Consider the following 26,309-nt stretch of genomic DNA (forward strand, 5'->3'; position numbering starts at 1 on the left):
AAAGTCAAGGAACTAAGCCACAGAGTTTTTAATCATGAGAATCTGGATCAAGTTCAGTCTGAAGTTCAAAAATATATTCCAATTAAACTATTTAATAGATTCTTGGCTTTTCCTATTGCCCCATCCCCTTACCATGTGTATTCAATAATTCCAGGTTCTTTCTTGTTCCCCTGGTAATAAGTGGATTTCAGTGATGACATCATGCTCTAAGAGTTTAGCTTCCTTCAAATCAATATGTTTTCTAAATGTCTGTAATAAACTGAATATTCATAAACTTGAGTGAGTCATTCAACTTCATTGTGAGCTCAAAGAGTGCACAGAAAAGATAGAAAAGTGGATGGTGAGGGTAACCAGGTTGTAGCATATTACCAGTAATAATTTATACTCAGAAAGTACAGGGGAAAAAAACACTTGATAATGAAAAAGCAGATAAACGTACCAAGCAAGAATGGGCAACCTGGGTACTACATGAGTACCCTCGAGGTGCTAAATGAAATAGAGGAAGACTTCTGACACACTGAGTGAATCCTTTGTAAGGAATTTACAGAAAGAAATGGATGAGAATCACACTGGTTGAGAACATGCAAAGAAGTTGAAATTCATATTGGAGGAATGCCTATACTAAGAAGGTCATAAATCCATCTAAGTTTCTCATTTGGTTATATATCATAAATGTGCCATTAGCTTGTGGATTAAAGAGTTCCATCCCCATTAGTAATTTTATTCTCATTTATATGGTGGTGGATAAATGCAGAGGCTTGAGAAAGATAGTATCTGGAGGGGAGTGTGTATGGAAATAACTAAACCCAGTAAATCACTGAGTATCATTTCCCAAGGCTAAGACATTGTTGCCTTTTCTTGATGGCAATATACCTGCTAAAAATCTAATGCAGACTGCTACCTCTGCTCTAACTTGGAAAACTAGCCTATGGAGCAAAAGAAAGTAAATTCACAGCCATCTTCCAAAAGCTGATAGACATAAGCAGGTTACTCACCTCAAAAATAAAACAAAATAAAAACCTGGCTTCTAGAAAAAATTAAATTCTACAAACGTGAACTACCTCTCCATCAATTCTGTGTGGGTTAATCAGAAGGCAGACATGAGAGTGGGCAGCCAGAGCATGGTTTGCTGAATGGATTTGGCTACCCAAATAACTGTCATTAAAGATTATAGTAGGGATTCCCCAACTGATAAATGGTCAAAGGATATGAACAGGCAATTTTCAGAGGAAGATATTAAAGATATCTATAATCATATGAAAAAATGCTCTAAATCACTATTGATTGGAGAGATGCAAATCAAAACAACTCTGAGGTACCACATCACACCTATAAGATTGGCAAACATGACAGAACAAGGAAATGATAAATGCTGGAGAGGATGTGGGAGAGTTGGAACACTAATTCATTGTTGGTGGAGCTGCGAGCGCATCCAACCATTCTGGAGAGCAATTTGGAACTATGCCCAAAGGGCTACAAAAATGTGCATACCCTTTGACCCAGCAATATAGCTACTAGGACTGTATCTCCAAGAGATCATAAAAATGGGAAAGGGTCCCACATGTACAACAATATTTATAGCAGCACTCTTTGTAGTTGCCAAAAACTGGAAGTCAAGGGGATGTCCATCAACTGGGGAATGGCTGAATAAATTATGGTATATGAATGTAATGGAGTACTATTGTGCCATAAGAAATGATGAACAAGAAGACTTCAGAGAGGCCTGGAAGGACTTATATGACCTGATGCTGAGTGAAAGGAGCAGAACCAGGAGAACTTTGTGCACAGCAACAACCACAGTGTGCGAGAGTTTTTTCTGGTAGACTTGGAATTTTGTAATAACGCAAAAACTTCTTATAAAAAAAAAAAATCCCAGTGGTGGTTCTCAAGGCAAAATGCCTTCCACACTCAGAGAAAGAAATATGGAAGTCATTCACAAAATGTAGCAGATCATGTTTGTGTATGTGTATGTGTTTGTGTATCATGTTTTGATTTGTTATATGATTTCTTTCCTTTATTTTAGTCTGACTACATAGCATGACTATAGTGAAAATATACTCCATAGGAAAGTATATGTAGAACCTATACAGAATTGTATGCAGTTGTGGGGAGGGAGGGGGGTAGTGGGGGGTAGGTGTGGGGGGGATAAAATCTCAATTGTATGGCAGTGATTGTTAAACATTAAAAAATTAAAAAAATTAAAAAAAAATAAAGCAGCAATAGTCAAAAAAAAAAAAAGAAGATTATAGTAGGGAGAAAACCTTGATGATTTGGTCAAATGGTACCACTTTAATCAGTGACTGTAATCAAATAGTAGGTTCAGCTTAGTGGATACAATGGGATGCTCCATGACCAATCAAATAATCTTCCCCCACCTCTCCCAATCTTTTACATTTCTCTTTCTCTTTCAGTTTTATATAGAAAAGGTAGTCATGGTTTCTGCATTTAAGCTTCATCAGACTGCCATAATACAATAAAAGGTTAGGAGTCTTTGGACTAAAAGTATCACCAACTGTGGTTAGTAGTAGTGTGCTGGTATTTAACAACCAACCCTCCAGAAAAATAAAATACTGTATGCATTTTTAAGTTTTATCTGCATTACTGATGTTTTCTCTATGACTTTAAGTCTAGATAATCAGCTAAACAATAAATCAAGCAATGATTTGCGGCTTTGGCGAATTTCTGAGGTGCAAATGCTCACACTGAAAATTTAACAATTGGCTTTATTGACCCTGTTTGAACTGGCTTCAGCACACTCCTGATTATTTGTAACCTTTTAGGAGAGCTGTCCCATAGGTCTCCTGGCAATTTTTATTTTGACTTTACAGGACTGGGGCCAGAGAACCTTGATGATGACGCTAGGCACACAGGAACTAGCTTACCAACCCTGGCTTATAATCTAGACCAGAGGTATCAAGCACTCAGCCCACATCCCAAATGCCCAGACTAAAACACTTCTCAATGGGGCCCAAACCAGATTAAAATATAATTTGGAAATATTTAACAAAACAAATGAAAATACATTAATATTCTTGTAGTTCAATTGTTTTTCAGTTGTGTCTGATTCTTTATGACCCCATTTGGGATTTTCTTGTCAGATACACTAAAATAGTTCACCATCTCCCTATGCAGTTCATTTTACAGATGAAGAAACTGAGGCAAACAGGGTTAAGTGACTTGCCCAGGGTCATATAGCTAGTAAGTGTCTGGGGCCAGATTTGAATTCAGGAACATGAGCTTTTCCTGACTGCAGGCCCAGTGCTTTATCTACTGTGCCACCTAGCTGTCCCAATATATAAATGATATTACATTTTAAAACTAAGTCAATATACAACCCACAGGTATCCTTATGTACAATTTCTTTTTTAGTTTGAAACCATGGATCTAGTCTACAGAAGACAGGAACTAGAAAAAGGAGGGCAAAAAAGCCTGTTTGCAAGGAAAACAGAGAGTGCATATAGGCTAGCTGCATCTGAGGTTTCATTTGAAATATGTTTAGCTTATTTTCAGGCAGTTCTTTTGGAAACTCTCCCCATCTTTCCTTGAGAATAATCTTGTTCCAAATAAAATATTAAGTAATAAGCAAGAAAGGTAGGGGATCTCAATGAGCTAAAACAGAAGATCTGGGGGTAGAGTGTCAATATGTACTTCCATCCATGTCTCTATGACCTGGAATCCTCATCTATAAAAAGACAACCCTATTTATTGACAGTGGAGATAACGCTGTAGGAAAAATCTACATATTACCAGTGTTCTAGTAAGTGTTTGCAAGCAAAAATGAAGTAACTGACCTTCCTCACTGGCAGCACTGAGGTAGCTTCTGAAGGCCAGAGTAAGTGCTACCTAACAGAATCAGATCTGAGAGGGTGTTCCCATCCCCCATCTGGCCAAGTGATGACGCTCCAGTTATTTATGTGGTTCCCAGGTTCTCTTCATTTCATAGCCGTCAGCACAATCCCATGACTCAGCTGAAGGCCAGATGTCCCAACTCAAATTCTGTGCCTCGGCCCTCCTCTGCTCCCATCCTGTCCCTAGTCAGTGACCATTATCCAGTGGCTTACCTTGCTGTTTCTGCATGGTGGTGAAATCCTCAAAGGTGAGTGTGCGCACAGGTGGTCTCCAGAAAGCATATGTTTCCATAATGGCCTCCAGTCCAGTCCTATGGAATGAGAAGAAAGCCAGGTGAAGAAGACATAAATAAGGCCAAGAAATGCATTGAGTTCGACAGAAAGGACAGGCCTAACTTTTCTCACCTGGCAAGCAGTGGGGGTATGCCTCACTGTTGAGAGATCACCTCCACCAGAGTAAATTAACCTAGAAAAGCACAACGTGCTGATGCTGGCAGCTCACAGAAACCAAAACAAAGGAATTTGCCTAGTTTGAGACCATCTAGAAACCAATCCAAGATCCTGACACTATTTCATTCTGACCTTCTAGCAGGCAGTATCACCCTGCAGGTAGTACCTCCACCTAGATAAGAAAGACATGCAAGCATTTAAACATCTTGGGTCTTACTCCTAAATCTTTCAATGACGTTGAGGGTAATGTTGAATAACTAGCTAATCTCCCCTTTACTTCCCTTTGAAATCCAAAAAGAGTAAGAGTTTTCTTCTCCCTACCTTTATGACTACCAATCATGCATGACTGTCCCAGTGGGCAAAGCAGTGATACTTAGAACATCAATAGCTTAAAAGATTTAATAGATGAAAAAATACAGTTGATACATATTTCAGGCACAGGAGCCCTGGAAATGGTAGCAGCCCCCAGATGACTGGTTCTGCTTACAGCCTAGCCCTCACAGCCAACATTTGGGAAAGCAACTCCTAAGGAGAAGGGACTAGCCAGTTCCAACAACTATCACCTATAGAATAGATAAGTCAGGCTAATAAAGATGCCACCCTGTGGTGTAGGCAGGATGCAGCACATGCCAAGCAGGTCAAACCACCACCACCATCTTGACCACCATCTTCTCTCGGAACCTAATGGAAATAGTCCAAGACCCTGAACCCAAGAACCTTGGGAATAGCAATGCTTTCAGCTACCATCTAAGGAAACAACCCATCTAAAGATACAGCCTGGCATCTGCTTCTGCTGGTGCTTCAGGCACAGCTTCTGAAAACCCCCAAAAAAAGGTCTTGCCACTAAAATCCTTGGTGGCAAAGGCCATTTGCCACCAAATAACTCATAATCAGAAACTGAAGAAGAGGCATCACCATCAGCTTTGCTATTGTACCCTAAGGACCATAGGACTTACAGCTAAAATCGTCCATATGGATTGCCTCCTCCATTTGTCAATCACTCTGTAGATAAACATTTTTAAATGCCTACTATGTGCCAGATACTGTGCTAAGTACTAGAAATACAAAGAAAGGTGAAAGACAGTCTCTGTCCTCAAACCGTTCATAGTCTGATGAGGAAGACAATATACAAACAACATAAACAGAATGTAAACAGGATACAGGATAAGTGGGAAAGACTCAACAAAGGAAAAGCAATAGAATTAAAGTGGACCAGCAAAGTTCTTGAGAAGAGGGACTGTCTTTATTTTCAATTTGTATCTCCAGTGTTTTGCATATAGTAAATGTTTAATAACTGCTTTACTCATTCATTCATATAGAGCATACAGAAACTGTCAGTAATGAAGGAAGGTGGGGCAGCTAGATGGTGCACTTGATAGTGCACCTGTCCTAGAGTCAGGAGGATCTGAATTCAAATCTAGTCTCAGATACTTGATACTTACTAGCTCTGTGACCTTGGGCAAGTCACTTAACCCATTGCCTTGCCTCTCCCTCCTATATATATATGTATGTATATATATATATATATATATGTGAATGAAGAAAGGCCAGTCAAGGGGAGATAAATGTCTTTAAGGGCATGATCAATAGATTTTCCAGTTTCTGCTAGAAGAAATGATCTGAATTCAATGCTTTCTGAATTAACCAGGAATCAAAAAGTCAATCAATCACCAAGCAATTATTAAATACCTACTGTAGTGTTAGACAACACACTAAGTACTGAGGGTGCAAAGATGTGAAATAGTTGTCACCCTTGAGAAGTTTATAGCTTATGGGAAAGACAGCATGCACATAGATGAATATAATGATAGCTAGAATTTCTTTGAAGTTTTGCTTTGAAGTTTGCAAAGCTAAGACATATGCAAAATAGATACTAGTGGATAGAGGGGAGGCATTAACAGCTGGGGAGATTAGGAGAGGTCTTGTGTAGATGATGACACTTGAGCTGATTCTAAACTAGTATTCTGGGGGGAAGCAGTCTCGGCATGGCAGTCCATCAGTGGAAAAGCAGAGAAATGGGAAATGCTTCCAAAGATAAAAACAGCTCTTCCTAATACTTTCCCAAATCACCAGGATTAAGGAATGAGACTGGAAACCACATGAGTTGTCTTTGGGATCAGTTTCCTGGACTTCTCTGACTACAAGAAAGTTCGGAAGACCTTTAGGGCAATTCTTTTTAGACAATTTGCTTCTGAATCTAGCTGAAATGGGAATCTTTCCAATTTGGGGGAGAAGGAAGGGACATGTATTTATACTCATCCAATTATCTCTCTAAAACTCATATGAAAAACATGTTAATTCAGAAGTAACTAGATTCCTAACAGGCAATCTCTTGTTGAGGGGATTTGGGATTAGAAAAGCAAGTTAAAGCTGGAACAAAGTTTCTGGTTCGGGGGTCTTCTCGGATTCTTAGACAAGGACTGTTTTTTCTATATTTTGTTATCTTCCCAATTTCTAGCATAAAGTAGACATTTCAGGGGCAACTGGGTGGTGCAGCGGATAGAGTGTCAAGCCTGGAGGCAGCAAAACTTATCCTTGGGAATTCAAACTTACTACCTGTGTGATCCTGGGTCAGTCACTTAATCTTATTTGCATCAGTTTCCTCATCTGTAAAATCAGCCAGAGAAGAAAATGGCAAACCACTCCAGCATCTTTGCAAGAAACAAGGTCACAAAGAGTCAGATATGGCTGAAAAATGACTCCACAGCAACAAAAGGCATTTCATACCTGTTTGTTGAGTTTCATTGTATATGTCGGTATTTGTTTATATGTCATTTTTATTTATATGTCATAACAAAAGCTTGTGGTTTTGCCTTTTTTATATCCCAGTGTTTTGCAGAGATCCTAGCATATCGCATGTACTTGATAAATATTTGTTGACTGACTGACTGATGGAAGGTCATACAGAAGACAGTGCTACACTATGGATTTGTTGAGAGGTCACTGTGATGCCCTTTCTTGATACAAAAACATTTTTTTCTGCCTTTCCGAGGGGGGATCTATACTGCTTTATCTCAGAGCACTCCCATCTTCTTCATGTGGTTCATTCCCAGATATCCTGGTGTAATGGAAAGAGCTTGGGACTTGGAGGTGAGAAGAATCCTAACTCTGATACTAACTCACTGTGTGAAAATTGGCAAATCATTTCATCTCTCTCAGCCTGTTTCTTCATCTGTAAAATGGGGATAAAAGTACCTACTTCACAAGGTTGCTGCAAGGATCAAATGAACTGAGTTATGTAAAGCATTCTGTAAAAATGTAATGGGCAGGATAGTTAGTATTATTATTCCACTTATATTCAGCCCCTGTGCACCAAGAGAGCAAAACTAGATATGTGTTACAAGTACAAATCAATATCTTTTCCATAAAGATGAATCTTCAGAATCTCCTTCCTTGAGTTTCTAATATGCTAATTGGTTTTTAGTGCTAGAAAATATTTTCTTTGCACAGCTACTTTGCTTTATCAGTTAATTTTCTAATGTTATCCCTGGCATCTCAGAGGCTTTAAATACACAAGGGCTGGCAAATCCAAACTGTATTTTAAGGAAAGGTTCTGAGGGGAGGGTACTGCCTAGTGTTTATTAGCTGTTAATCTGTTAAAGTCAAAACAGAAGATCTCTTCACATGGTCAGCCCACATCAATGCTGAATACATCACGTACAATGATTTGGTGGAGAGAGGGAGAGCACTCCTAGGCAGCAAGAAGCGGGGAAAAGAAAGTTAAGCCCAGCCCCAGTGGACAGATATGCATAGAATACTTAGATCTGATTCCCCAGAACCTAATTTTGGATCTTGGACTGACCACCATAACAACTGCTTGTGATTCTCTTTGAAGACATCAGAGGCTCATTGCAAATGACAGGATCTTTATCTAGGCTGCCTCCATTTCCATTCTTTTTTAACAATACACACACACACTGCCACCACCACCATAATTCGACAGGACTGATGATGAACCATGTTACCCATTTCCTAAGAGAGAGGTAATGAATTTAATATGCAGAACAAGACCTACATTTTGGACACGAACAATATGGGATTTGCTTGCATATACATATTTATTGTGAGAGAGTTTTTTAAATTGAATTCAATTTTAATTTGGCTTATGTTTTATTTAATTTTAAAATAAGATAAAATGAAGCAAGTGAATAACCAAAAAAACTAACACATATCAATGATGATGACAATAAGACATGAGAGGTAGGATACTTGTTTGCTCCAAAGTATCCCAAAACTACAGTGGGTCTTTTTTTTAATTCCATAATACAAGTAGGAAAGACTATAAGAAGATATTATATTTTACATTGACAAAAACAGAACAGCAGCATTGCTGGATAGAGAGCTGGCCTCACAGTCTAGAGTAACTGGGTTCCTTGTAAGTTAATTAGTCAGTGCATCAGGCAACTCCCTAAAGCTCTAAGTTACAGAGGAAGTATTGAGAGAGGAAATTCTTTAGTGGGGGTGCTCTATATTGATACAATCACAAAAAGAGTCAAGAACAAACTGACAAAAATGTAAAGCAAGTTACAACCACCCAGGTCCTCAGTTTCCTCATCTATAAAATGAGGGCACTGGACTATGTGGTCTCTGAAGCTCCTTATGATTCTAGGTACCTGCATCTAAGGACAATGAATTTAAATTCTTTATCCCACAATAGACAAGACATTTCTGGAACAAATACATGAAAATAGCTGATTCTACAGAGGAAAATGATCATTTAGTCCAGACTCAAAATGTAGCCAAAAGATGGAATTGGCAAATGACAGTTTGGAAACAGAAAGGGAACTTGGAGATCTTGTAGTCTGACCTCCCACATGTTGTAGGAATCTCCTCTGCAGCACTTCTCACAGACAGTCATCCAGCCAATGTTTACTATGCCATTGGACAGCTCTTACTGTTACAAAGCTCTCCTTAAGACAAAATCTCCCTCCTTATTCTTCCTCTTTATTCAAAGTAACATTATGCAGGGGAAAGAGTTCATATAATGACTCTGACACTCCTTTTAAGCCTCAATTTTCTTATCAATAAAATTGGAATAATAACACTTGAACTTCCTATCTCCCAGGTCATTAAAGGGAAAGCCCTTCACACACCTTAAAGCATGACGTAATGTAAACTGTGATGTTTATTTTGTTGTGAACCACTGATGTCATTTTTTCCTTTTAGATAAACTTGGAACAGTCTATCCCCACCTCTCTTTATCTGTTATCATGTATGTCTCTTCTTGGTCTTCTGAGTGAAACACAAGAAATTCCTCCAACAGTTCCTCAATAGTGAGTGGTTTTCAGATGTTTCCTCATACTGACCTCCCTCTAGTTTTTCAATGTTTCCTTAAAAATGTGCCACACCCAGAACTGTATATAATATTCCAAATGTAGTTTGACCTGAGGAGATATGGTTGGATCTTTACTTCCAATCACAGTAAGAGTTCAATATTTCCCAAAAACAAAACTTACCCTTTAATAGATTAGGATGAACAACTAATCCAATTACAAATTGATAGAGCATATGAGAAGTGGAATGCGTTGACCTTAAAAGCATTTGTTAAGTACCTACTATGTGCCAGGCACTATCACAAGTGCTAGAGATACCCCCAAAAAAGGGGCAAGAACGATCCCCATCATCAAAGAGCTTACCATCTAAACTCTGATTTTCTAAATAGTAAGACAGCAAGTAGAATCTTTACTGGCTAGAAAGGATTGGGTTCAGCCTTTTGGTAATGACAGTATGTCCAATATCAAGGAGCCCTCCCAAGTAATATGCCAGAAAGGCATACTTTGTATGTAGAAGAAAGTCAAATTACTACAATTGAATAACTGGTAGAATATTATACCCTCTGATTACTGAACATTTGCTGATGGAGACAGTGTGAGAAAATACCATGTAGAATTCTAAAAAATGGAAAGAGAACTGGAAGACAACTGGAATATGGAAGAAGACTACTACTTAGAAGCTGGGAAATTGATATTACCAAGGCCTGTCACCTCTCTGCTTACCATGAAACATTAAGATGCCATTCCCATTGCCACTTGGGCAACTAGGAAGAGGAATATACCCCCAAGCCCTGGGATGTTCCTAGTAGACTTCTCTACTATGTCTTCATCAAAAAAAAAATGTATTTAAAATATAAGATCATAACACTAGAAATACTGGACTTGATCATAGTCACATTTGTCTAACCCAGTTATCTGTCTCTAACAGTAAAAGCATAGGGCATTTCTAAGAGGGCGTGATTGCCCAAAAGCTTTAGGGATGTACTTGCTCCTATCTCAAGCTTTAATCTGCTCATGGATCTATCATTCATGACCTCCCCCAAATCCTTTTTGAATTTGTTCATATTTTCCTGCTGTATCATATCTTTGAGTTATAAGTGCCATATGTTTGTTTACTCCACAGTGGTCCCTGTTTGTCCTAAAACTATCTCTTTCTGGATTCAGAGTTCATTAGTTTTAATATGCCAGGATCTAGAGACCTCTTTTTGGTTCACTCTACCCACATCACTCACGTTTTCATAAACTTCAAACATATATCCTCTTCAGTCTTTGCTGTTCCTGTTTGGATGGCAACCCATATAGAAGAGAGAAGGGAACTAAAAAAGAACGCACAGACTTTTATGAGGGATATGGGAATTGTTTCTCCATCTGAATCCCTCTTCGATTCAAGGGTACATGTGAGTTTCAGATCTCTTTCAGCATTTGCTTTTTTTCCCATGGGGCTGCCTACTTTCAACAAAGCCTGAGCCTCAAATGTGCATCATCCATTCTGATCTTTGCTTTGTCTGACCCTGACGTTTCTCTTAAAAGTCATTGCCACTGCTGCCTTAACATACTCAATTACTTTGAAAATAGCTCTTCCAGGGTTGAGACTGTGTTATGGCTTTTTCACTAGCTCCTCAATACAACTACTCTTAGCTCTATAAAGTTTTAGTGCAGAATCATATATAAAGTGATTCCATTGTCTAAAAAGTGAAAGGGGGTGGGGGGAGAAACCCGTTAAGCTGTCCCAGGTATCTGTGTGCCACTAACACTTTCCACATGCTCAAGTGTTCTGGGCCTGCTGAATGCTATCAACAAGGCTTCTACTCAAGAAGATGGACAAATTGGCAAGTGTCCCCCTTTGGTTTCCCCCTCCTTGAGGTTCAAATCCTCTTTCTTAAGCCATTCTGCTGTAATCTCCACTTGTTCACTGCCTAGTACTCCAATCTTTTTCACTCTGAATTTTCAAAACTACTCCTGGCTAAGCAAGTAGAAACTTCTTAATGTGTGGGGAAGGAGGGAGAGAGAATAAAGAGAGACAGGGGGCCCCTCATTTGCAAACTGGTAATGCCTCAAAATCAACTATTTTGGGAAAACAGCCAGCCTGTAAGGGATTGCCTTCCAACCGACTCATTCCAAAAGAATGGTGGGGGCATCCCTTTGGTGTTCAGTAAACGTTCAATAACTAGAACAATATTCATAATCCCACCAGGCATCATGTTAACGTACAACTTCTGCTTTCAATTTGGCTCAGGAATGGGGATTGCCTTAATTTTTTTCATTCTATTTACTTTCTCTTTACCATTCAAATACCTGATTTCATTACTCTATATCTGTCCTTTCCTTTCCTCCACAGCCAATTTCCTGATGCCATGGGTGATATAGGGAGCATGAGCTAGAGACAGACAAGGCCATTTTTCATTCCACAACAAAAAAGGTCAAACAGGAGATAACTTGAGAAAGCCCTCTATCCTCAGCACCTCCTTCTCTTTCACTGGATCAGGGTTTGACTTCTCCATCCAGACTTCTGAGACTGTCTTGTCATCTTGGGGATATTCGAAAGAACCACAAACTGCCAGAGGCCCACTACCTAGCTAAGAAGAATGATAGTGTAATACTTTCCACATGGCCACAGAGACAGCCTTGGAGATGGCTTTTATGGGACAGAACCACTGGTGTCCAATAGACAGATGAAGTCAAGAGTTCAAGTTGTTCATAGCCCAAAGAAAAGGAACTATGATGGACTAATTTTTGACACTTGTAATACAAGAAAGTACTCCTGCTTCCTTGCAGTCCAATTCATTGCCACTCCTCTCCTCCGGCTCTAGATTGAATGTTAAGGAAATAATATATTACCTAGGTCTGTTCCTCAAATTCTCTCCTCAGAGAACAACAACCAAAAGAAAACATGTCCCTCAAGCCACAGTGGGCCTCATTATCACAGGCTCCAATATGTTAGCCATTACAAAGACATCACCCTGTTAGATGACACCATCACTGGTCAAGTGCCATAGATAACAAAATGATTGCCAACTTTTTCTGGCAATACAACATGACCAAGAGGACAATAGTGGAAAAAGCTTATGACAGGGTAGGGAGAACAAACAGTGAGACAAAATTTTTTTTAACATTCTCTTAAGCCAGGAGAAATGATAAACGATTGTACATTAAATTGATAGGAGATATTTGACTGGATGTTTTCAGGAGTCTGTTTAGGTCTGGTTACCTAGTACTGTATCTATAACCATGACTGAGAAGGAAAGCAGAGAGAACATTGATTAAATCCACAGGTTGGCCCAAGCGGCAGGCCTTATCCATGCCAGTCACAACAGAAAAGTCATGCAAAATCCAAGGAGGCTGGAAATGTTGCAAGGAAAGAATAGAAGGAGGTTCAACATGGAAAAACATAACTAATGCCTCCTGGGAGAATAAATGAAAATATAGATACTCACTGGGAGAGAGATGCTTGGAAAAGCACCGTGGTTGAAAGAGAGTTTATGATTGGCCAACTGGATCTCAGCTTGCAAAGTGAGTCAACCAGCATGTGAGCAATGGATTTAGAGAGGGAATGTGACCTAGTGTTAGACAAACTGGGCCCCAACTGGGGGATTTAACTTCTTTTCTGGGTTTTGTCATGGAACATTTATGCAATTTGGGAAATTTCCTTGGCTTCCGTGTTACCTGTTTTATCATCTATAAAATGGGGGAAATATTGCTGAAGCCCATAAGCTTCTGAGGGATTTTGGTGAATTTTAGTGATTGAGTTAATCAGTTTCCAAATGCAGTCATATTCCTGGCAAGCATCTCCTCTTCTTCAATATAACTCACAATATAACTCCCCAGTTCAGACCCCATCACCTCTCACCTATAGAATTATTATAGACTCCTAACTGGCTGTCCTATCTCCAGTCCTTCTCACTGACAGTCTAGTCTTTACACAACTGCCAAAATTTACTTCCTAATGCACTTGTCACTCCTTAACAAAAAACATTTCTATAGCTCCCTATTACTATCTGAACTTAGCATTTGAAACCTTCAATAATCTATTTCCAACTCATGTTTCTAGACTCACTTCATAGCATTCTCTTTCATACATTCTACATGCCAGCCAATCTGCCCTGCTTCCCTTCCCCATTATCATTCTGTCATCCCCCACCTCCCATCTCTACATGTGTGTGTGTTCATCCTTCATTGCTGAAGAAGACCATGCCATCAGAGAAATAATGACACGACTTGCATTTGACTTTGTTTTGAGTGAGGGAGGGCTGTGCAGGTCACCAGCCTCACTTCTCCTCCACAGCCATCTGAATCCAGTGACCAGATATTCATCAGGATGACTGGAGATGACCCAGGATGAGGCAATTAGGGTTAAATGACTTGCCCAAGGTCACATAGCTAGTGAGTGTCAAGTGTCAGGTGAGATTTGAACTCAGGTCCTCCTGACTCCTACACTGGTGCTCTATCCACTGCACCACCTAGGTGCCCCTTCTACATGCGTAGAGATGTTTTCAGTGCTTCCCTCTTTAGCTCTACCTACTGAAATCCTTCTCTGTCTTCAAGGCTTAGCTCAGGTACCATTGTTGTTGTGGAATCTTTCAGTCATGTCTGACTCTCCATGACCCCATCTGGGGGATTTTCATGGCAAAGATACTGGAGTGGCTTGCAATTTCCTTCTTGAGTTCATTTTGCAGATAAGGAACTGGGGCAAACAGGGTTAAATGACTTGCCCAGGGTCATAGTTAATAAATGTCTGAGGCTGGATTTGAACTCATAAAGAAGTCTTCTTGATTCCAAACCCAGTACTCTATCCACTGTCTCACCTAACTGCCCAGCTCAAGTACCACCTCCTCCATAAAACCATCCCTGATGGCCCCTATCTGAAAGCTCTGGCTCGTTCCCCAAAAGTGTTCTTGGCACTTAATCACATTCTACCTCATATTATACTTTTTAACTGTACATTTGTCTTCCCTTTTTCTCATTCAACTGTAAGTTCCATGAGGCCAGGGGCTCTGTAATTTTTTTCATCTTTTTATCCCCAGTCCCTAACATGATGCCCCTTGATGTATGAATGGTGGTTGTTTGTTGAATATCTCAGAAGCAACTTGGATAAAAGATATTATAGGAAATAAAAGGTAGCTATGAGTGGTATCATTGTTCTTACTCACCACAAAGGGATATAGATAGATGATGATGAAGGGAAAGGGTTGGGACACTTACAATTCTGAATTCTATTCAAAGGTTTTAACTGAAACCTAACCCAAAACAAATGTGTCTTTTCTAGGATAATAGCTGGCATTCGTATAGTGCTTTAACATTTACAAAGCACTGATCATATGTTATCTTATTGGATCCTGACAAGAGCCCTGTGAAGTTGTAACATTATTGTCTCCAAAGGTATGAAGCAAAAATGTCGACCTTGGTTGTGCCATCAGTCCCTGGCTAGTCACCTCTACTCTGTGCATCTGATAACAACCTCCACATCCTAAATTTCTCAGTCCTCCAGATCTTTCACATCTCTCTTCCTTGCTGCATAATCCTTTGTCCCTGGAGGAAATGGCAGTCAAATCACAAGGGAATCCTGCCATGGGCCTAACGGAGTTAGCACACCACTACACAAGACAGACCTCATTAGGGTTCTAGTTGGTGCGATTGAGGGGAGCTGTCGTCCAAAACGATCCCCCGTGTTCCTGTTATGGTTCCCAAAATTACACCATTATAGAGTCGCTCCTATAGATCATCTGTGATAGTAAGCGCACTCATCTCCTAGGAAGGAAGATGATTCTGAAAGGGAGACAAGAGCACAGAAAGAGGAGGAGAAAAAGACAAACTTCAAGGGTGGACCCTACTATTTATAGCTAGCATTTAGCATATATCTAGGGCTTTAAGGTTCACAAAAGGCTTAACAAAAATTACTTAATTTTATCTTCACAACATCCCTGACAGATAGGTGCTATTATTAGTTCAATTTTACAGATGAAGAAACTGAGGCAGCCAGAGGCTAGCTGACTTTCCCTAAGTCACATAGCAAGTAAGTGTCTCAGGTCTTTGAACTTCAGGTCCAGCCTTCTATCCACCTAGCTCCCTTTTGACAAAAAAGCAACAGCTACCACAGTTCTCCGTAAGCATATAAAGTCAGCTAAGAACACCTGAGATGAATAAGTTAAGGAGCTTTTCTGGCCCTTGTTTACAGAGAGTTTTAGGGTTGTTTGCTGAAAGTAAAAATTTTTTCTTGGTAACAAGCTTCTGACTCATTTATACCAGTGTCCCTGATTCTGAAAATGCTGATGCCTCTTTTATTTTTATTTTGAGGCCTAACAGCAATACTTTGGTGGGGATTTGGGAAAGGGTGCCAGTGGGGAGAGAGTCTATGCCTCACAGGACAGGGACTGACTCTCTTCTGATGCAGTGGAGGCTAGTGGGAGAGCATCCTGGATTGGAAGCAGAACAAGGGTGGAGGAGATACAACGCAATAATCTAGGACCCTCACATTCTATAGTGTTTCTAAGATAAATTCACATAAATCCTCAGCTTTCAGACAGCTCATCAACTTCACCCTCTTCTGTTTGATCCTGAGTGTGCTTGGACATGTTCCCTGGATGTTGAACAAAATCATCTTGATCTAGATGAAGGTGGTATTAAAACCCTGGAAGAAGTAACCAACTTCCTCACCAGGGCAGACACTTTCATATCCAACAAGAGCTCAGATGCCTTCAGGTTCCTTTTCTTTCCTTCAATTCTTCTGCCCATGATCTTCAATGTCAGCACAGTCCCTGGCTGGTACCCCTTTCAGTGAGCTGGTAAGATGGTCACAGAGGCTTCCTCCTTCAGGCCAGTGAGACTTGAAACTCAGTGTTGGTTTCCACTTCAGTCCTTGCTCTTCCAGCTCTGGAATAATCTTAGCAGACTATCATTCCCAAGTCCAGGACTTTTACTTCTCCTGAATCATCCTACAAAGGGCCTTGTTTCTCCCCTTGTCAATAACTTACCAATAACACCTCCCATGTCTACCCCTGAAAATCAGAAATGAAGCATTGGTGGGATCATCCTGCCCTCATCATGAAGTCAGGTCCCTTCCCTTTACTTTCTCCCTTCTCTTCTTTCTCCTTTTTCCTCCTTTCCCTCTTCTTCTTTACCTCCCTTTTTCCTCTTTCCCTCATTCTCTTCCTTCTCCATGTGCCTGGAATGACCTCCTTTTTCTGTCTCTCTATGACATGGACCCTTAGTAAGAGCACTGGGATGGAATGAACAGCATCTAGAGATCATTCAAGGCCTCTCCAACTCAACAACTCGGCTTCCTGTCTCATGCTTGCCACAGCTGGAAACCCAGCTCAATCAAATGATTCAAGTAACTCGGTAACCTCAGCTAGAGCAAGAAAGAAGTATCTACCTCACCACCCTATTCTGTCTTAGATTAAAGTTCTTACTCTACTGCCTATATGTCTGTGTGTCTGTCATTGTCCCTCTTAGATTGTGAAATCTCAGAGAGTATGAACTGTGACTATATCCCAACATGGTACCTAAAACCAAGTCACATGCAACTGGGCATTCAATGGATGCTTTGAAGGGATGATGCTGGTGATATTTGTCAGCAGAAGATGGTAGAAATCACCAAATTATCCAGCAAATCCCACAGCATAATCACTAGGACATTTCAAGATACCAGCCAACACTGTCCCATGGAAAAGCATTAATTACTATTAAGGATCTAAGATCTAAAAGTCTAGAGGCTTTTAACTCATGGCAGTTTGGAGAAGAGCAATAAACAAGTACACTTTAAGGTTTCAAGAAAAAATGTTTGGGGATGTTCATATTGCTATTTTTTCACATATTAAGGAGCTAAAATTACTTAGTTGCAGATGACACATTAGTAGTTGGGTTGTCCATAGTTGTGACTCCTTTTTTCCATTTCAGAACTGAATTGGGTTCTGAGTGGAGCTATATATATAGTTCTAATCTTAGAGGAAGAAGAGACCCCCTTGAATTAATCTACTCATGTTTTTTCTCCTAGGATTAAAAGCTGGGAATCATGTATTTGTAGGCAATATGTTGTATCAGAAAGTTACAAAAATTTTATATATTTTTTTCCAGTGATAGAGGAGGAAAAGTAGAGAGGAAAGAAAACAAATACCTGTTAATTGAAAAAAATTTATTTTATATAGAGGGCTTTGAATAATTTTTCTTCATTTACTAGCTATGTGAGCTTGCACAGATCACTTCACTTTATTTTTCTTATCTATAAAATGGAGACAAAAATGCTCACACAAGTGATCTCACTGGGATGAATAGGGAATGTGCATTAGAAAGCTCTCTATCAATATGAGCAATGATTAGAGAAATATCAGGCCCTACCAATAACCCTATATAAAGAAGGGGGGAAGTTATGGCAACTCTGAAGAAGGGAAAACTCTTCCCCCACCTCCTCCCACCCACCCAAGAGTCAAAAGCACAGTTGAGGTGTGAGATGAGAGTATGACTGTGGCAAAGGTGCCTATGGTTCCATTATACAAGGGTCATCGACATAGCTAAAAGGCCTGGAGAACACCCTGGTGTCTTCATGTAGGGTGATAACATTGCTTTATTTTTGAACCATGGGAGAAAGAGGAAAAAGCCCTGGATCTGAGTTCAGTGGTCATGGGTTCACATCTAGCTGGTCCTAGTTAATATATCTGTGTTACCTTGAGAAAACCACTGCATTTCTCTAGACCTCAGTTTCTTCATCCGTAAAATGAGGAGAATGGATGTCTAAAGCACCCTCCAGCTCTACAGAGATGATCTTAATACGTATGGCAGGTTGATAATCCCCACTCATACTCCAGCCATACTCCATGATGACCTCTAATTAGGGAATAACTACAGGGAAGTAAAAAGGGAAATGGGAGGAGGGCCACATGAGTATTCAACTCCCCCATCTAAGCTGTCCTAAAGGCACTTTCTGCAAATAATGACATCACAAAATCACATAACTTAGCAGTGAGAAGGGACTTCATTGGTCATTGCTGGTGTCATCCATTCCCCCTAAGGTTACCTTCCATCTGCTCTATAAATGGAGAAAATCAGATTGACTCCAGATTGTTATTTATTCTGTTCCGTATCACTACTGACATTTTTGTAACTGCCGAAGTCATGTTTCATTTGTCTCAGAGTTAAGTTTGGAAATTCAGCTTTCTTGTAAATTGCTTATTGTCCCTGAACTAAATTTAGAAGTTCAGATCTGCTAATCACTCATTGTCTCTGAGCTAAATTTAGAAGTTCTGATCACCTGCTAATTGCCCTTCTATTCTTGTGTGGAGCAAATCTGTTATCCTTGAAGGATGTAACTGAAAGCCAGGGAAGTCTGTTATGCAGGGTAGTCTGGTCCACCATGGCTAAACTGTTCTTGCAGATGAACACAAATAATCAACAAGTGTTAGTGACTGGATGGAAGGAGAACTTGTTGCTAACACCTCCTTCCTAATTTCCAGCCAATCAAATTGTTCCTCACGCCTGTGATGCTTCAGATTATGTGGCCAATCACATTGCTTTCTCAGCATCCTATAATGCTGCCTTTTAGTTTGGGGATGCTCCTCCTTTGTCTGTAAAAATAATCTGTCTGCTCTCATTCAGGAACTTTTGGCTTGCTAAGAAGCTAAAAACCCCTTTTATTGGTAATTACTACTCTTACCAATAAACTGAACATGATAAGAACTCTGTGCCACAGTTTACCTTAATTTCAGTTGTAACAATTGCCTTCTGTGTTCTGACTTGCATATATGTATAAATTTGCAGATAAGTGTGAATGTGTAATCACGTTAGAATGTAAACTCCTTCACCTCAGGGACTGTTTTTTACTTTTTTGTGTGTCTCTAAACTATAACTGGCAACCAGTCAGCAAGCATAATTATATTAACAGCTAGCATCTATGTAATGCCTATTAGTCACTGCACTAAGCGCTTTACAAATGTTATTTCATTTAGTTTCACAACAACCCTCGGAGGAAAGTGCTACTATTATCCCTATTTTATAGATGGGGAAACTGAGGTTAACAACAGTGAAATGGCTTGCCCAGAGTCGCTCAGCTAGCAAGCATCTGGGGCTGGATTTGAAACTCAGGTCTTCCTGACTCCAGTTCAGTTCCCTAGCATTAAATGACATTTATGAAGCATTCACTCTGAGTGAGGCACAAAGCCTTACAATTTAATGGGGGAAATGAATACAAGTCAGAGCATACAAGAAAAATTCAGTGGAGATGGAGGATAACCTGAGAGGGGGAAGGCACAAACAGCTAGGGGAACCAGGAAGGCCTCCTGGAGGAAATGAGTGTTTCAGCTGAAACTTAAAGAAAGCCAGGGATTCTGAACATCAGAGGCTTGGAAGGAGAATGTTCAGTGTCTAGGGAGTGGCAAGGGAAAAAGCACAGGGAACAGCCAGGGCCAAAGTACAGAGAGAAAAGATGGAAGGACGCGTGGGAGAAATGGCAAGATGGCTGGTATGGTTTGGTCATAGAATACACAGAGGGGAGCAGGATATAAGAAGATCGAAAGGTAGGAATAGGCCACATTCTAAAGAGCTTTGAGGTAATAGGGAGCTCCTGGAGTTCATTGTACAAGAGGGTGACATGATCAGAAATACGCTTTAGAAAAAATCACTTTGGCAGCTGAGTAGGGAGTGAATTGCAGAAGGGAGAGGCTTGAAGCAGAGAAACCACTTAGAAGACTACTGATTGTAATGGTCCAGATAAGAGGGAAATGATGAGGGCCTGAGGAAAAGAACGGGGGTGTATTCAAGAGATGCTGTAGAACAGCTATATTCTCCAAGGGTAGTCCTGTGGTCCCTAGTGGTCCTTGAGACACTTACAAGGAATTCATAAGGTCAAAACTCTTTTCATGATAATACTAGGACATTTTGATTTCCAGTATGGTAAATATCTATAGATAATCCCATAAAAACAAAATTTCTTTGAGGTCCTTTATTTTTAAGAATATAAAGAGGTCCTAAGATCAAAAAGAACTGCTGTGGTAGAGAAAGAAATCACAAGATTTGGCAAGAAATGGAGATAGGGCGGGAAGGAAGGAGGAGTCAAAGAAAGGAGTCAAGGATGACTCTGTGATTTTGAAACTGTCTGGAAGGATCCTCAACAGGAATTGGGAAATTGGCGGGGGAAGATGATGTATTCTCTTTTAGGCGTGTTGAGTTTAAAAGGCCTACGGGACATCTAGTTCAAAATGTGCAAAAAATAATTGTTCAGCATAGAGACTAGATAAGGAGATTAGGGAATCATCTGTATAGAAATTATGGCTTATGCCAATGGGAGTTGATAAGATCACCAAGGAAGAAAAAATAGAGGGGGAGAAAAGGACTGAGGATAGAACCTCGGGGATACCTAGAGTCTGAAGTACATGGTGAGCTTGTTGAGTGATTGATATGGTCTGACCCATGTATTTGAAGATCTTTAATGAAGATGAAGCCACCACCTCCGGAAATAGTTCAGGAGTTTTAAATGACTTTAATTGTTAGGAAGGGGCAGCTATGTGGTATAGTGTATAGTGTGCCAGATCTGGACTCCTTTTCCTGAGTCTAAATAGGGCCTCAAATACTTACTAGCTATGTGACCCTGGGTAAGTCACTTTACCCTGTTTACCTTAGTTAAATGGCAAACCACTCTAGTATCTTTGCCAAGAAAATCCCAAAATAGGCCACAAAGTCAGATATGTGTGAAAAATGGCTCAGTAACAACTGTTAGGACATTTTTGTTGTGATGCTAATAGCACAAAGCTGACTACCTAAAGGAGACTCACTGAGACTCCTGGAACATCTGCCTATAAAATAACTAATATACACATGGTGCTTTCAGATTTACAATTCACAAACATTTTTAAGAGCCTACTATGTGTCAGCACTTTATGTATGTGACCTTATTTCATATGACCCACGAGGGAGATACAATGACTATTTTTATTTAAAATTTTACAGATGAGGAAAGATCAGCCCAAGGTTGGTAAGCGTCAGAGGAAGGATTCGGTCCCAGGTTCCATCAGACCCCAAGTCTATGCTATGCTTCTTCCTTCTGCTCCTCTATGCCTACTACCAACCCCATAAACACATACACTCAAGGGATAAAGTTATGCTCCATAAAACACTAGTTTAATGGTATCTTAATATTCAATTTTGATGATAGATGAGTGTGAGAAGTCTTAAGCACTACAGAGTTGGGTGGGGGTATTTCTGCAGAGAGTAATGGGTGGAAACATTCTTCTTTTCTTTCTCCCCTAAACCAGGCCCTGGCTGGGGCTTGGTCCTTCCCCTTTTGAGGCCCTCTGGGTTGTGCTGGGATGGATAGTGCTTGACAAACCTGAACATGTTTTGGTTTGGGGTTTGGCAAATTCTGGGTCTCCAAAGTATTTCACAAATGTTTTGTGTTCAGTAAAACCAAAAGACATTGGCCAAGCACCTTCCCCCCTAATTTTTAAGCCCATGTGTTTTTAAGAGAAATTTAATCCGTATGTTTCTGGTACATTTATATGTAACTCATCAAATATTGTTTTGTACAAACTGCTTCATGATGAAGATGCCTTGGGAGATTCTTAAATTTTTTAAAGACTTTCTGTTAATAGCAAGAAATGGTTTAATAGTTGAGACACAGGGCACAAACTGGTAACCAGAGTATAGGTTAGCCTGGGATCTGGTCCTTTCTCCATCCCTGACACATTGAAAGGTTTGTGGACTTTTTTTTAAAATTTCTCTTATGTTGCCATATACACACAAAATCGGTAGAGTATAGTAAACACCTAACCTCACAGCAGTATGGTATAAAGGATAGTCAGCCTCAGAGCCTGTAAGATTTAGGTTCAAATCCTGCCTTGGATATATATTGGCCATTTGACCAGGACAAATCACTTAAAATCTCACTGACTTATACAGCTCTGTACAACTATGTCACAGAATCAGAAAATGACTGCAGTGTTTGGAACAGAAACTTTAAAAAATTAAAAGACAGACACAATTCAGACCATGTGGTTAGAAAAGATCTGTACCTTATAGTTTCTTAGACCTATTTTGGGCAGGAGGGCAAGGGAGGGGGTTGGAGAGGAGGGAGTATATATTACATGGGGATAGTTGGGACAAGGGGAAGAATTGCATCATTCAGCTAACTGAGTTTGAGACACTGGAAGAGACCAGCGGCTGAAAAATGGTACACAAAATGGAGTTGTGTGGTCTTCAGAGGTCAAGGCCCAGGGCTCCAGAGACATTTTGAATGACACCATCACCCAGTTCCTTTTAGATAGAGGCCTCCACTAAGACAAGAACACCACTAAGTTGCTTTTGGATGTATTTTGACCTGCTGGGGTTCTGGGAGGAGAGGCAGAACTTTTCCACTGCTTACAATGGGGCATATGTGTGTGCAGAACTCCTAACAACTCTACCAGAGACTGAGGCAAAGAGGAATTGATGGCAGTTTGTGTGGTCTTAGCTCTGCAACAGCTAAAAAACAGAGCTGAAACAACCAGGAGGATCCAAGACTGATAGAAACCCAAATTCCTGTTTGGTACAAGAATTCTAAATATATCTCTTGACCAAAACCAAAAATATATCTCTTGATCTAAGAATTCTAAATATATTTCTTGACCAAAACCAACCTGGGGAAATACAGGTGGATTTAAAAAATAAATCGATAAAAAGTGGGGGGGCATGTTATCATTTGATTTATAGATCATAGAATTATGGACTTCAGAGATCTTCTAGTGCAGGGGATTGTCACCTTTTTTGTATTGTCACCGCTCTGGCAGAGTGAGGAAGCCTATGGACCCTTTTTGAAACAAATACTTAAAATGTATAAAATAAAATACATGAGATTATAAAGGAAACCAAATAATGAAATATAGTTGCAAAACATGCTGTAAAGTTCACTGACCCCAGGTTAAGAACCCTTAAGTTAAAGGGGTCCACATGAAGGGGTCCAAATGAAGTTTTCCTATCCAACAGTCTCCTATATCGGTACAAGCACAGATTCAGACCCCTAGCTTTGTGCACTCATTTTTCTCATCTGCAAAATGAGATGAATACTACTTTCCTTCTATCTATCTCATAAATATGTATGAATCCCAAATCCTTTGTGTTTTCTAAGGAGAATGTCATGTGGGTATTATAACTACAAACAGGAGCTGTCTCCAAGAGTTTATTTTCAGCTGGGTACTCAGAGCAATCAATGCTTGAGTGGTTTCTAACTTTAGAAATTCATTCTTGCCCAGTCACTGACACTGTTGACTATCTGGGAGTATCCTGTGACTTTGGATTCATTTTACCTGCAGTCTTCCCTGATAACTAAAATTTGCCTAGCTCTCTTTCCTTGTCTGGGACAATTCTGGTGACATCTTCAAGTAGGGTAAGAAATGGTGTTAAGAATTCAGAAGGAGTGCTAATCCAGCATTTCACATTTGTAAGGAAATGTAGAAAAACTGGAGAAGGTCCAAAAACGTGTTTTGAAAAAAATTTAAATTAATGGAAAGTTATTCCTCTGAAGAAAGGTTAAGAATTTTAAGGGGGAGGGTTTCAGAAAAGCCTGGGAAGGTTTGTATGAACTGATGCAGAGTGAAATGAGCAGGACAAGGGGAAGTTATATAGTAACAATGTTATTGCAAAAACAAACAGCTTTGAAAGACTTGGGAACTCTGATCAAAGTTATATTCTAGTAATTATAATCAACACTGAGCAAAAGAAAAATTCAAATTCACTTTCACTCGCAGTCAATCACTATCTAATTAGCTCTGCAAGGCTAAATCACTCAGGACAAGTATCTCTGCACCTACATGTACAATGACTGACTATCTGGCATATTCAGGCTGCAGTAATAAGGGAATCTACCTCCCCAGATGCAGGTTAGAGGCCACTGCTTCAATTTTCTATTATTTTTCTTTTGTGGGGTTTTCTAAAATGAACATTTTAACACACAAGGAACAACAGAAAAGAGGATTGTCTATAAAACTATGAATTTCTATTAAGTATGTTTTTTAAAGTTTAAATTCCTTTTAAATACAATATTTCCAAAGCTGCTCTGTTAGTCTGTATCTCCTTCTGAACTTCCTTCTCTCTTCTGTATATTTTTAAATATTTAACTGACACAACTTTTTTTTTCTTCTTTTTCTGGCACCACTCTCACTCCACCCCTTCCCCCACCTCACCCCCCCATATTTTCTTTTCAGGTTGAGGTTATAATCGTTCATTCTCCCTTTCAATTTTCCACCTTGTTTTCCCTTAATTAGCATGATGTATCTGTGTTTTCTAAAATAGATGGCCATTGACAAAGCCAGAGTTAGAACGGGAAGATGAGAGTGAAGTCACAGTAGAAAGAGATTTCAAGGAGCCCACTTTCCCAGTTTTCCTTACCTGTTTCTCCCAGAATCCCTGAAGCCTTTAGCAAAGGGGTTTCGATCAATTTTTAATCTGGTGATCTGGAGACCATAAAATAAAAAGCAAATTAGTAGTTTTAATGTAGATTTCTTTTCCATTTATTTATTTTAAAAAATCACCCTGAGTTTCATAGCTGACATCACCATTCATTTTCTTTTCAGGTATATTCCAAGATAAAAGATTAAAAAGCAGTCATACCTTTACTAAAAGACTAATCAAAAGATCATCTATACAAATGCAGAATGAAGCCTGACCAAATCCTGCAACAGGAATTCCCCCACCCATGGACCCATGGGGTTGTACCTCTGCTACTACCTTTAGAACTGGAGACCCCGCTTTATAATCCTGCCTCTGCCACTTAGTAGCTGTGTGACTTTAAGCAAGTCACTTAAGCTCTCTATGCCGCCTCCTTTACCTCCCAAGGCAGTCTTCACAAACTAAGGCAAACTGGATCTATCCAGATCCAAGAGACACTTGCTTCCTTAGGAGTGGGAAGTTCAGTAGCCCTATTTCCCATGTAGGGCATAAGTCCCTTCTAGCTTTGGTCACAGTTTCATATATTTCTCTAGCGCCTAGATTGGCCAAGCTTAACCAATAAATCCCATATGAATTCCGGTGTTTCCATTTTCAACCATGGCCATCAGAGGCATTCTGACACTTATGTGTCTGGACCAGATGTTAATGACTCATTATAGGCAAACCCTTCAGGATCTGAGGGTTGGGGTGGGGAATCAAGGAAAAAGGGGGGGCACACTAAATTTACTGTAATTCTAGAAATGAGGGAATAGCCTCACTTAAGACTCTTTTTTTTTTCAGTTTTCTGCAAATTGTAGGACTTATCGCTAGGACAGCTCATGTTGTTTTCCTTGTTGCAAATCCCCAAAGCTCTCCTCATCTCCTCCTCTGATCCACTTCCCCACAGTGGAATTTCCCAAAGACACAGTCTTTAAAAGTCTTTAAAAGGCAACATGAGATTCTGACAACTAGGCTCTGATATGAAAGAACCATGCTAGCTTTAAGGTGACTTTTTTTTTCCCCTGAAAAACCCCTTGCTCCAATATCACATGCTAATAACACATGCTAATAATGTAGTGAAAGAAAGTAATTCTGCCTCTGTTTTATGGAGCAGATCAGGAGCCTGAAAGTTTGCCTTTCTAAATCCCACTGTCTGCCACATGAAGACTGCAGTGAATTTAAAGAATGTCATTGCTTTTCTGTTCTTAACTTAAAAATCAGCTCTTTCCTCCTCCATAATCCTCAGTAATAAACTACACACCATATTTTCTTTTCAAGTTGAGGTTATAATCGTTCATTCTCCCTTTCAAGCTGGCTTATGCCGTCAAACCCATTTATGAGAGGACCTTCTGATATA

General features: G+C 39.8%; 1 protein-coding gene across 1 annotated transcript in view; it reads right to left on the bottom strand.

Annotated features, from left to right (window-relative positions):
- TBX15 (T-box transcription factor 15) overlaps positions 1-26,309 on the bottom strand; it is a 145,425-nt gene that overhangs the window by 14,846 nt on the left and 104,270 nt on the right. The window contains exons 6-7 of the mRNA XM_072644516.1: positions 24,914-24,978; positions 4,062-4,159 (exon numbers count right to left, since the gene is read on the bottom strand). Of these exons, the coding sequence (XP_072500617.1) occupies positions 4,062-4,159; positions 24,914-24,978 (163 nt within the window). The remainder of the gene's footprint in view (positions 1-4,061; positions 4,160-24,913; positions 24,979-26,309) is intronic.

This window comes from Notamacropus eugenii, chromosome 2 (genome assembly GCF_028372415.1).
Source record: "Notamacropus eugenii isolate mMacEug1 chromosome 2, mMacEug1.pri_v2, whole genome shotgun sequence".
Lineage (NCBI taxonomy): Eukaryota > Metazoa > Chordata > Mammalia > Diprotodontia > Macropodidae > Notamacropus > Notamacropus eugenii.